The sequence below is a fragment of the Mastomys coucha genome, unplaced genomic scaffold, assembly GCF_008632895.1.
Source record: "Mastomys coucha isolate ucsf_1 unplaced genomic scaffold, UCSF_Mcou_1 pScaffold22, whole genome shotgun sequence".
Classification (NCBI taxonomy): Eukaryota; Metazoa; Chordata; class Mammalia; order Rodentia; family Muridae; genus Mastomys; species Mastomys coucha.
This window is the reverse complement of record NW_022196905.1, coordinates 244,617,962-244,630,748: the sequence shown is the minus strand read 5'-3', so window position 1 is coordinate 244,630,748 and position 12,787 is coordinate 244,617,962. Positions and strand designations below refer to the sequence as shown.

Genomic DNA, 12,787 nt, shown 5'->3' with positions numbered 1-12,787 from the left:
TCTCCAAGTCCCCCATACTATCTCAACCTGCAGGAACATTCCCACTGCAAAAAACAAAGTGAGCCCTGTTTCAAAATCCCAAATAAGGGATTCTCAGCATAAGAGCAAGGGGCCAGTTCCAGGAGCCACTGTCTTGGAGCAGTCACCAGTGACTAGCCCAAGGGAAGTGGCCTGAGGCAGGAGGGATCCCTTTCTCCTAGAGGCCCAAACAGACCTACCTTCTTGGTTGTCAGGATGCCTTGGTTGGTCTCTGGGTGAGTGGTGATGGCGAAATGGTCCCCATCATCACCTCCCAGTATGTGGTAGATGGCACGCCATGCTGGTGAGTTTGGGACATCCAGATCAGTCACTGTCAGCCTGTGGACCTCATGGCCCATCGCATTCTCAGGCACCCAAGCCTCATACTGTGGGAGAGAGGGGTGGGACACAGCGAGATTAGAGCAGAGAGGAGAGCCGTCCCTCCAGGCAGGCTGCACCATGCTCCAGGAGCTGGGAAGCCATGACCTATTTATACGTCTGGACCACTGACCCGTCAAGGTTTCCAGGTCACACGCAGGCACAGAAAGACAATCCCAACAATCAGCAAAGCTCTGGGGACAAGGCCACACATTCGGAGCCTATGTTCCTTCTCCGGGGGAACCTGAAGATCAAGACTCTCCCCAGTCTGGGTGCACGAACCCCAGCTGCGCATAGCCACCCACCTGGCAAAGAGCAGAGGCTCCAAGAAGAAGACAACAAGGACAGGTGCCTCACTGTGCTGGGGGCACTGGCCAGGAAGTTTGGGGGCAGGTAACAGACAGGGGAATCATTTTTGGTTCTTTTCTGTTAAAGTTTTAGTGTTTGTTTGTTTGTTGGTTTTTTGAGACAGAGTTTCTCTGTGTAGCCTTGGCTGTCCTGGAACTCACTCTGTAAACCAGGCTGGCCTCGAACTCAGAAATCCACCTGCCTCTGCCTCCCAAGTGCTGGGATTAAAGGACTAAAGGCGTGCGCCACCACTGCCTGGCTTTTTCTTTTCTTTTTTAAGATAGTCTCAGCTGGACGGTAGTGGCACACGCCTTTAATCCCAGCACTTGGGAGGCAGAAGCAGATGGATTTCTGAGTTCGAGGCCAGCCTGGTCTACAGAGTGAGTTCCAGGACAGCCAGGGCTACACAGGGAAACCCTGTCTCGAAAAACCAAAAAAATAAATAAATAAATAAATAAATAGAGGAAGATAGTCTCATATAGCCCAGGAGTGGAAGATGACCTTGAATTCCTGATCCTCCTGTCATTATCCCCCAAACATTGTAATTACAGGCATGAGAGGACGCCTTCAGGTGCTGCTCCTCAGCAGCTGTCCACGGGGTTTCCTGACACAAGCCAGGGAGCCCCAGGAATCCCATTTCCACCTCCCCAACAGTGGAGTTGAGTGTGACACAACTACACGTGGCTCTTTACTCAGGTCCCAGGCTTGCACAGGAAACACTTCACAATTGAGCGATGTCCCTAGGGCTAATTTTTAAGGAAGCCTAGATAACATTCCAAAGCTAGATCTGTAAACACATGCAGGGGGTGCATGTTACCTTAACTGATTCGAGTTTTTTTTTTTTTCTTTTTAAATCTTGTACTGCTTGTATGTATGGGGCGGGGTGTGGGTGCAGGTGCTGTGGTTGAGGTTGGAGGTGGGTGTGGGTGCCGTGGTTTGTGAAAGTCAAAGGGCAAGGTCAGTTCTCTCCTTCTGCAGTGTGAGTCCTGGGGATCAAACTCAGGCCAGCTGGGTTCTTGCCTACTCTCCAGTCCTGGCATTGAGCTTCCTGTGGCAGGAGCTATGGTAAGTATTTATAGGCTGTACAGATATGAGGTAGGTATGTCTCCACACCAAGCTCCTCCCTGTATCACCTGTAGACTGGAAAGAACTGTACACAGACCATTTAGCTAAAATGTCAGAAGAGTGTATCCAGTATTTATCATTATCTCCATTTCACAGATTAAGAAACTGGGCACATGGGGCTGGAGAGATGGCTCAGTGGTTAAGAGCACCCACTGCTTTTCCGAAGGTCCTGAGTTCAAATCTCAGCAATCTCATGGTGGCTCACAACCATCCGTTATGACATCTGATGCCCTCCTTCTGGTGCGTCTGAAGTCAGCTATAGTGTTCTCATATAAATAACATAAATCTTTAAAGAAAAAAAACAAGAAACCAGAGAGCACAGAGAGGCTAGGCAGTTTGCGTAAGGTTACACAGTCAGCAAGTGATAGAACTGGTAGGAGCATGGGCTGGTTTCAGCCAACCTCAGTCCTTTATGTGATGCCACACGCAGGAAGGCATTACCTTCTGTGGCTCATACTCCGGAGCGTTATCATTGGCATCAAGGATTTGCACTATGGCCTCCGCTGTTGTGGTGGAGCCCTCTCCATCCATGTCTGTGGCCTGGATGGTCAGTCTGTACTCAGGGACTTTCTAGGGGAGAAAGGAGCAAAGAGCTCACTGTTAGTCTGACGTGAGAGGCCACTCACCGGGGCAATGAGAAACTGCCTTGGGGGTATGGAGATGGGAGCATCAGCCCTTCCCCCTTCACTGTTGCTCAATTCCTTGACTCACCCCTTACCCACTTCCAGGGAATGGACAATTATGTATGACTGGGGGGAGGGGAAGGCAGTAGATAGCCCAATAGCCCTCTTGGGCTATCCTGGGGAAGCCCAGGCACTATCCAACCCTTGGCTACTCCATACAAGAACCTGGAGCAAGGATCTAGGCAAAGATATTAATTAGGAAACAGAAGGTAATTCCAGTATCCATGGAGCTAGTTCTACTTTGTGGCACACAAGGGACAAATCTAGGCAACAAGCAAACTAAATGAGCCGTTCGGACAGGAAATGAGAAAAGCTCGAAAGCCTGCATTTTACAGCTGTCTCCTCACCCTCGGGGGATCTAGCCAGCAGGCTGGGCAGCAGGCCGCTAGTCTAAAGGGTGTGGGACAGCAGAAGTAAATGTAGCAACAGCCAAGCCAATCCAGGAGACCTGGGTCTCCACCACCCTGCCTTGACCCTAGGGCAGCCATAGGAGCTTCTACTGTGAGTCAGGTCTTGGTGGGTGGTACCTTCCCAAAGACTACTCACCTCTCTGTCCAGGCCACTGGAAATGACGCTAATGGTCCCAGTGCTTTTATGGATGGTGAACATGAGGTCGTGTGGCTCCTTCGGCTCTTGGCTATGGATGGAGTAAGCCACCACCCCGTTGTAAGTATTGACAGCATCGTCCTCATCGGTGGCTGTCACCTGCATCACAGAAGTGCCTGCCGGGGAGAGGGGACCAATGAGCACCCTTTCCCTCTCAGCCCAGAGCCAGCCTTGTCTACTCTGGAACCCTGTGAAGTTCTGCCCTGTGCACCAGAAAGGTCTCTTTCTCTCCCCTGCTGGGTGGCAGCCTGCTTCTCAGAACCCATTTGCCATCCTTTCTTTCCTGGAAAGTGGATCCTCAGTTTAGGCTGATCACAGACCCTGGGGACAAACACTACCTCCCATTCTTCCAGCAACAGGGGACCATGGCAGTGACTTCTGATAACAGGATACATACAAATTTGGCGGAAGTTAATTTTTTTAAAAAATAATGTGTTTGTAGTTGGTGACTCAAGCCTATAGCCCCAGTTTGGGGAGGCTGAAGCAGGAGGATTGTCTGTAAGCTCAAGCCTGGTCTTGACAACCAAGTCGGGAGACTCTGTCTTATACAAACAATAAATAAGGATGTTGTTCTTCAGACACACACACACACACACACACACACACACACACACACACACACACACACCATTAAATGTAATGGTTCCACGAGAGCTAACTGTGGAAACAGAGGCCGAAACAGTAGAATAACAAGAATAACAAGACAGGATCCTTGCCCTATTTTTTAAAAAAAATCTATCTATTTACTTATTTGTTTATTTATTTATTTACTTAATGTATGTGAATACACTGTAGCTGTCTTCAGACACACCAAAAGAGGGCATCGGATCCTATTACAGATGGTTGTGAGCCACCATGTGTTTGCTAGGATTTGAACTCAGGAATTCTGGAAGAGCAGTTGCTGCTCTTAACTGCTGAGCCTTCTCTCCAGCCTGGATCCTTGCCCTTTAACTGAACCCCCATCGGCACCTGGATAAGCTGCCTCTACGCTTTCTGAGTATAAGGAAAGGAAAAAGCAAATCTTGTTTAGACTGTTTAAGCTAGCCTGGTCTACACAATAAGTTCCAGACCAACCAAGGCTACACACAGATAGACCATGTTTCAAACAAGCTCACTATACAACAAAAGACTTAAAAGCTGGGCACAGTGGTGCATACCTGTAATCTCAGGCACGGGAGGTTGGGGCATGTGATTTTCTGTGAGTCCAAGGCCAGCCTGATCTACATAGTGAGTTCCAGACTAGCCAGAGCTATACACTGAGCCCAACATTTGTTTGATGGATGCAGGCTTGTACTTAGGAGGCTAAGGCAGGAGGATTACAAGCTTGAGGCTAGCCTGGGCTACATGGAGAGATCTTGTGTCCAAAATATTAAAACAAACAAATAAAAATCAGTATCTTAATGGTGGGAATTTCTGGTCAACTCATTTCTGAAACTCTGCTGGAAAGCCAAGTGGTGAGCAGTCCTGATCACTCCAAATCATCTCTTCCCCAGTGACCGCAACCTATTTTTGTTTTCTGCAAATCACATGCTAACCCTCCCCCCCCAATCCTGGCTGCTTGCCCGGTGGCTGCAGAACTTCTGGCTGGGTGCTCCACAGTATGTAGTAAACACGTGATGCATGTGCCTGGGCATGCTCACTCTCTTGCTCTTTCTCCCTACAACCCCCCCCCCCCCCCCCCAGCTTTCTCTCTCGATGCTGGTGCCCAGGGCCTGTCATACACTCAGCATGTGTTCCACCCCTGAGCTACACCCTCAGTGGCATGTGCTACTTCTAATCTTGGTAATATTTCAAGGTTGATATTCCCATTTGGATTGAAGCCCAGAGGTCATGCCTATGGTCACAGGCAGTAAAGAGACAAAGTCCAGATTCAAGCCAGAGCCTTTGCAGCTCCTGAGTCTGGCTGAGCCTAGAGCAGAAGGTTTCAAATGTGAATACCAGAGCTCTGCTACAGGGCAGGCTTGACCAGGACACATGGGGTGCATGGGGAATATGATGAGAGGATCTGCGACATGGGCAAGAAGGTCCAGGCTGACTCTCCTGGTCGGGAATCGCCCCTTCCCAACCCTCTTACCAGGCATTGCTCCCTCCAGAACACTCCCTCTGAAGGTATCTTGAGTGAACTTGGGCTTGTTGTCATTCTGGTCTGTCACAACGATGGATATGTTCATGGGCTCCTCTACAGACGCACCATTCTCGGATACAGCATGGCCAAAAAGCTGTGGGCACAGAGGTCGGGGGTCAGCTGGTGTTCCACCTCCCCAGGCCTTGCGCCTGCCTCAGAAGACGTCTACATTGGGTGCTAAAGGCTACTCACCTCATACTTCACATTCTTCTCCCTGTCCAGTGGCATGTTCAGCAGCAGCCAGCCCGTCTCCTTCTCTATGGTAAAGACTCCCTCAGGGGGACTGTCGGCTCCAGGCCCTGTGATGCTGTAGAAGATCTTGGTGCCTCTGTCCTTATTAGATTTGAGCTGGAAACAGACGAAAATGACAGTTGACAGAAAGACGGGTACCTCACCCGGTGGCAAGGGGCCTTCTGGAGCCCCGACCCTGCGGCAAGAAGCCCTCGCCTTAGGCCTTCAGACGGTAAATCCCGCAGAGCTTGGAGATGCCCAGACATACCTGATTCAGCTTCTGAGGGAAAGGACCTTTGCCGTTCTCAGGGACCGATATTGGTGGCATCACCCACTCTCGCTTCCGTCTCCGTAAGATGCGTGTGGGTGGGGAGCTCAACACATCCTTTCCTCCCTGCAACCAAGGGTATGAACAATAAGTTAGCTTTTGCATGGAAGGAGAAAGGAGCCAGAGGCAGGAGGATCAGGAATTCAAAGTCATCCTCAGCTAAACAGGAATTTGAGGCTAACCTAAACCACATGGGACCTTGCCTTAAAAAAACAACAACAACAAAAAACTAATTGTTTATTTAATTTTGTTTGTTTTCAAAACAGGGTTTCTCTGTAAAACACTTCGGGCTGTCCTGGACCATACTTTGTTTTTGTAGACTATACTGATCTCGAACTCAGAGATCCACTTGCCTCTGCCTCCTAAATGCTGGGATTAAAGGCATGTGCCACCACACCCAACAACAATTATAATATTAACAACAAAGGAAAACAAAAAAGAAGAGGAAAAAGTCCATTTTTATTGGTATATATACAAAGAATAATTTATCTTTGTGTGTGTCTTCTCAGGAGGGATGGGCAGGCTATGAGCAGATGGAGACAGATATTGTTACCTGGTTTTAAATATTTTTAAGTTTTGAATATTCGACTATTCAAAAAATTAAGACACCAGGAAGTTGGGTGTAGTGGCGTATGCCTTTGATTCCAGCATTCAGGAGGCAGAAGTAGGAAGATCTTTGTGAGTTTGAGGCCATCCTGGTCTATATAGTGAATTCTACAACAGCCAAAGATACATAGAGAAAGGGGGAAAAAAGACATCAGGAAATATGACTAAATGCCTAAGGCCTATAATTCTAGAAGTCCACAAGACTGGCAATCCTGTGTTGATATGGACCAAACTAGAAGGGAGTGAGATACTGGAGTCTACAGACCCTGAGCAAGCTGGATGATGGCAGGCCCACCCCTCTCCTCTTGCCCACGGACCATCTCTCTCACACCCCTACTACTCTCGCCCTCTCGTAAACCTGAGTCCCTGCTCTGATTAGCTCTGGTTAGCTGGGTTAATTTGATTCCTATTATTATAGTAACAAAGACTTTGTCAGCAGTAATTGAACATAGCACTTTCCTTTTGCTCTGAAGACAGACATGGTAATTTACCTGGACCGTCCCCCTATTCAGCATAATGATTTCTCCATTCTCTACACCGAGCATCTCACGTCCAGCCAATGCTACTGTGAGGAAGAGAGAGGTGGGGGGATTAGAAAGCAGTCCTTTGACTAGATTACGGACTACCACCCAGAGGCACCCAGGGGCTTGGCTTACTTCTCCTGGCCAGCAGGTGGTTACAAGTCTCAACTGGCACTTTTATATGAAGTTTTATCGTTATCTAAAACATTTTTTTCCATTGGTATGTGCATGAGTGTATGCCACATGTGTGCAGGTGCCTGTGAAGGCCAGAAGTGTCAGATGCCCCTGGAGTTACAGGTGGTTGTGAGCCACCTGATATGAGGGTTGGGAACTGAACCCAGGTCTTCTGGGAGAACAGCACGTGCTCTTAACTGCTGAGTCATCATTCCGGCCCCTACATTTGGATTTGGGAGATGGAGGATGACCTCACCATCCCTTTGTGTGTTCATCAGGTTGGAGGACCACAGCTGGGGGCAGATAGCTTTGTTAAGATACAGCTAAAGGAAGACAGCATTCTGGAGGCTGTCTGGACACAGCAGGCAACCTATTACCAAGGATATGACACCCTTACCCACAGACAATTTGTTCAACTTATGGTAACTCAAGTTGACAACAGCTTTTCTGAATTCTGCCTGCAAAGCTACTTGCCTCTAGCTCCCCACAAAAGCGATTGATTTATTTTTATTTTACACATATGAGTGTTGAAAGTTTTTATTTTTGCCTTCTTGTATGTCTGTGCGGCACAGGCATGTAGTACCCACAGAAGCCAGGAGAGGGTGCTGGATTCCCTTGGTACTGAAGTGACAGGTGCTTGTGAGCCACCATGTGGATGATGGAAAATTGAACCTGGGTCCCTCTGCAAGAAGAGCCAGTGCTCCTGACCACTGTAGCAGTTGTAGCTACTAACTATAACTCACCGGCATCTGCCCAAGCTTGCCGTTAGCCCCAGCCCACCCCTTTTACTCTGTGTTGCTGGGACTAAGCCCAGGGTTTTTGTGAATGTGAGACTACTGCTTTAGTAAGGAACCGCACTCCCAGAGGGAGGGTGTGGAGAAACCAGATGCCTCATGCCTGGCTGGTGAGGAGAGCAAGCAAATAGCCACTGTTGAAAAGTCTAAGCAGTGTGGCTGGAGCGAGGGTCAGCAGGTAAGAGTACTGGCTACTCTTTCAGAGTATCTGGGTTCAAGTCCAAGCACCCACATCATGTAACTCTAGTTCCAGGAGATCTCACCCCCCTCTTCTGGCCTCCAGGAACAATCATAAGTATGCATGTGGTACACAGACATTCATGCAGACAAAACACCCATATGCATTAAATAATAAATAAAATTTGAAAAAAATTTAAAATGTATTCGCAAGGCTCACTGGTAGAGTGTTGTTTAATATATACCAAGTCCTGAATTCAGTTCCCACTACTTAAGAGAAAAAGGTGCATGCTAAGATGTTCACAGCAGCACAACTCGTCAACTGGAAATGCTAAGTGTATCCACCAAAAGCAGCAGGGACAGAAACCCTGTACTATTGTCACATTTGGAACAACTCAAACCACAAGAACATGCAACCAGGATGGATTCAAGGAGCAGAAGCTGAGAAGCAAAGCCAGATACAAGGCAGGAGGCACGCTTGCTGGGAAGAAAGACAATCCCCCACGAACAGCCAAAGCTTGTCGTCTAGACAGACCCTGTAATAAAAGACAGAGTAAGAGGAGACAAACAAGCTTATTAACGCATTCAGTGTGTGTCACATAGGCAAAGCCTCAGTGGACAGCATGGGGACTGGGGGTGGGGAATGTGGTTTCGAACTTTACACGCCTTCTTCCACAATGAACAGTGCGGTTCAGAGACATGAGACAAAGGGAAGCCATTACGGAGGCAGGATGTAAATCCAGGGAGCAAACTAAAGCTGTGAGATTTCTTTACTGATAAGAGCTGGTCTCCATGGGCCAGGGAGATGGTTCAGCAGTTAAGAGCACTAACTGTTCTTCCAAAGGTCATGAGTTCAATTCCCAGCAACCACATAGTGGCTCACAACTATCTGTAATGAGATCTGACACCCTCTTCTGGTGTATCCGAAGACAGCTACAGTGTACTTACATATAATAATAAATAAATCTTTAAAAAAAAGGGGAGGGGGGCTGGTTTCCAGAACGGAGAGTCTATATAGCCTGACCTGGGAGGGCAGAACGCCTTCTCCCTCTTCTGTATGCTCACATCTTCATTTTCAGTGCTAAGTATCAAATCCAGGTCTTAAACGTGCTGAGTCTATACCCCTCACTTTATTTTTATTTTTATAAGGCAAGGTCTTCCTATACAGCCTTGTAGACCAGGCTAGCCCTGACCTCAGAGAGTCATCCAAGCGAGCAGTGAGACTTAAAAAGGGTGCCACCATGCCTGGGTCCTTCTGTTCTTCCTAATTGCTCTTTGTTCAAAACTATTTATATCCACAATGTATTTTCTGGCAACACATTTTGGTTGTCTGTAGTATGACTCCACTGTGTGGAGCTGGAAAACTGGCAGAGCTTATGGAGGTGGATGAAGTCAGCGGAAGGGGCAGCAGGGCTTAACAACCATAATGAGCCACCAGCAGTCCACAGGAATCCAGTGCCAACTTTCAGGAGCCCCAGAGCCCCAGAGCCCCAGAGCACACACATCCAGGGAGAATCCGCCTGGAAGGCTGGGATGTGCCTGTGGGGAAGTGAAGATCGCTTAGAGACAACCCTGCTTCCTTGACGATATCCTCTCTGAGGAGGCCTGGGCTGGCACACGTGGCTTGGGGTAGCAAAGGAAGAAAGGGACCCGGACTTGATTCCATTCCAGAGGCTCCAAGGAGCCGTGGGATCCATGGAGTGGCCTTGTCTTTTATTCTGTTACGTACTGTTGCAGGCTCGTCTGAGGAACTTTGCTTTGCCTTAACCTTAGAAAGACCAGAAATGATATGATAAAGACTAAATCAACTTAAATACAGAATATATATATATGTGTGTGTGTATGTATGTGTATATATATATATATGTGTATATATATATATATATAAATAAATTATACAGGGACGCTACTGTGCTAGGAAACAAAGCAAGCAGAATTTGAAATGATACACAGTGTGCATGCAACTATGGACACGGGGTGGGGCAGGGAGTTGAAGAAAATGACTGCAAGTTACTTTTAGCTCTTTGAACCACTTGGCCATGGTTATATGCTAACCATTGACTTTTAGTCTCTGTTTCTGGTGTTCTTTTTGGCTCTGTGTGCGCGTGCTTCTGCATGTGGTATTTTCCTCAGTTCCTCTCCACTTACTGAAGCAGGGTCTCTCACTGAGCCCAGAGTTCACAGACAGCTAGTTAGTCAGCTTGCTCCGGGGATCCTGTGTCTCTGCATGCACAGAGTCTGCCCTGTGCTGGACTTATGGGCGGGTAACTATGCCCTCCTGGCTGTTCATTATTTCTCTACAATTACACTTGTGTGTCTGTGGACATGTGATTCTCACAGCCACGTTGGTTCTCTACTTCCACCACATGGCTTTTACCTGAGGCCCCTCCAAGCTTTTGTGTGTGTCAGGCGTCAGAACTCCTGGCCTTACCCTTTAGTGGCAAGTGCTTTAATAACTGAGCCATCTCTCCAGCCCTCTGTTTTGAGACAAGGTCTTGCTATGTAGCTCAGGCTGGTTTGGTATTCAATTTGAAGCCCAAGCTTGACTTTGCGATTCTTCGGTCTTTGTCTCCAGAGATTCTAGGGTTTCAAGTGTGTTCACCGTGCCTGACTCCTATATTATCTTGGATTCTTGTTCTACCCCAATCTCTACATTGAAGTTCTCTGACTCCTTTTTTTTTTTTTTTAAAGATTTATTTATTATATGTAAGTACACTGTAGCTGTCTTCAGACACACCAGAAGAGGGCATCAGATCTCATTATGGGTGGTTGTGAGCCACCATGTGGTTGCTGGGATTTGAACTCAGGACCTTCGGAAGAGCAGTTGGTGCTCTTAATCCACTGAGCCATCTCACCAGCCCTCTGATTCCTTGTAAATCACAACATGACTATATTTGAAGAAAAGGTCTTAAAAGAGGTCACTAGCATCCTGGCAGTGGTGGCGCATGCCTTTAATCCTAGCACTTGGGAGGCAGAGGCAGGTGGATTTCTGAGTTCGAGGCCGGCCTGGTCTACAAAGTGAACTCCAGGACAGCCAGGGCTACACAGAGAAACCCTGTCTTAAACCACCCCCCCCCCCAAAAAAAAGAGAGGTCACTGGCCCTGATCCCACTGTTGCTAGTGTCTTTAGGAAAGGGATTTTAGACAGTATAGGTTCTGTGATGGCCATGGAGGAGTTGGCCGTCTCAAAGCCAAGGAGAAGCACCTCATGAGAGCAAACCTTTCTTGGCTTCTAACGCTAACCCTCTAGAATTGTGAGACTTAATTTCTGACCTGGCCAACCAGTCACAGGACTTTGTCCTAGAGGCCTTAGCAGCTATGCTTCAGTCTCCTGCATCACTGTTACCAGCCAACATTAACATAGTGTGTTTTTTAGTTTATTTTCAGATGGGGTCCCTTGAAGTCTAGGCTAGCTTTGAACCTCTGGCTCTCCCATGGCTGTCTCCCAAGTACCTGGCTTATAGACATGTGCCATCATGCCCAGCTCATAGCTCCCTATTTCATCTTCATGAAGAAACTTATGAGAAGCATTTTAATGGCCATTTTTGAGTCTGGGAAACTGAAAGGTTAAACAAGTTCACGGAAGTCACATAGAGAGGCAATGAAAATCCAAGTCCTTCCCAGACCAGTCTGAACCCTGAATCATTTGCATAACCACCCAACACTGGTCTTTTCTATCCCTTTGAGAGCTTCTTCCACTTACCATCATTCATCTATAGAAATAATGGATATTCTTTTTTTTCTTTTCTTTTGGTTTTTCAAGACAGGGTTTCTCTGTATAGCCCTGGCTGTCCTGGAACTCACTCTGTAGACCAGGCTGGCTTCGAACTCAGAAATCCGCCTGCCTCTGCCTCCCAAGTGCTGGGATTAAAGGCATGCACCACTACTGCCCAGTAGCATCAGTGTCTTTCTTTCTTTTCTTTCTTTTTTTTTTTTTTAAAGATTTTTTATTTATTTATTATATGTATACAATGTAGCTGTCTTCAGACTCTCCAGAAGAGGAAGTCAGATCTCTCCTTACAGATGGTTGTGAGCCACCATGTGGTTGCTGGGATTTGAACTCAGGACCTTTGGAAGAGCAGTCGGTGCTCTTAACCACTGAGCCATCTCTCCAGCCCAGGCATCAGTGTCTTGATGAAGAACTTGGATTAATTTACTGGAAGCTTAGAGTTGGAAGAACAACATTCGACTTCACAGAACTACCACAAGTACCATACAAATCAAAACCCCAAACACAACTCTGCCAGCCGACCACAAACAGCATCAGCTAGCACTCACCACCAGGAAACCAGAACTCCAGGGCCACATGGCTTCCTTAAATCCAGTGGGCTAAAGAGTAGAACTAGAATCAGAATGTAGGCCGGGAGGAAGTCTAAAGCCATATTCTTCAGCAAGGCATTCATGCAAAAATGGCCTTGGTGTGATGCAACCTATGTCCCTGGGACACCAGGACACAGAGAGAGGAGCAAAAGTGTTTATCCGAAAGTATGTCTAAATCCCTGCAGGGCGCTCTTGGCTATCCAAACTAAACAGTGGATGACTGACAGCTAAAGTGCAGAGACAACCTAAATGCACATCAGTGTGGGACTGGCTCCCGTGACATCATCATCCATGCACTGGGAAGACCAACCAGACGTCACAGGCCTAGCATATGAGGCCTTGGATTTAATCCC

General features: G+C 47.5%; 1 protein-coding gene across 2 annotated transcripts in view; it reads right to left on the bottom strand.

The window, feature by feature from the left end:
• The window catches only part of Cdh3 (cadherin 3), a 49,079-nt gene that overhangs the window by 14,677 nt on the left and 21,615 nt on the right, over positions 1-12,787 (bottom strand). The window contains exons 3-9 of one of the 2 annotated variants that reach the window (XM_031341303.1): positions 6,940-7,013; positions 5,783-5,908; positions 5,476-5,631; positions 5,233-5,377; positions 3,099-3,274; positions 2,311-2,439; positions 219-404 (exon numbers count right to left, since the gene is read on the bottom strand). In XM_031341303.1, coding sequence (XP_031197163.1) covers positions 219-404; positions 2,311-2,439; positions 3,099-3,274; positions 5,233-5,377; positions 5,476-5,631; positions 5,783-5,908; positions 6,940-7,013 — 992 coding nt within the window. The remainder of the gene's footprint in view (positions 1-218; positions 405-2,310; positions 2,440-3,098; positions 3,275-5,232; positions 5,378-5,475; positions 5,632-5,782; positions 5,909-6,939; positions 7,014-12,787) is intronic. The other variant, XM_031341304.1, reaches the window with a different exon arrangement.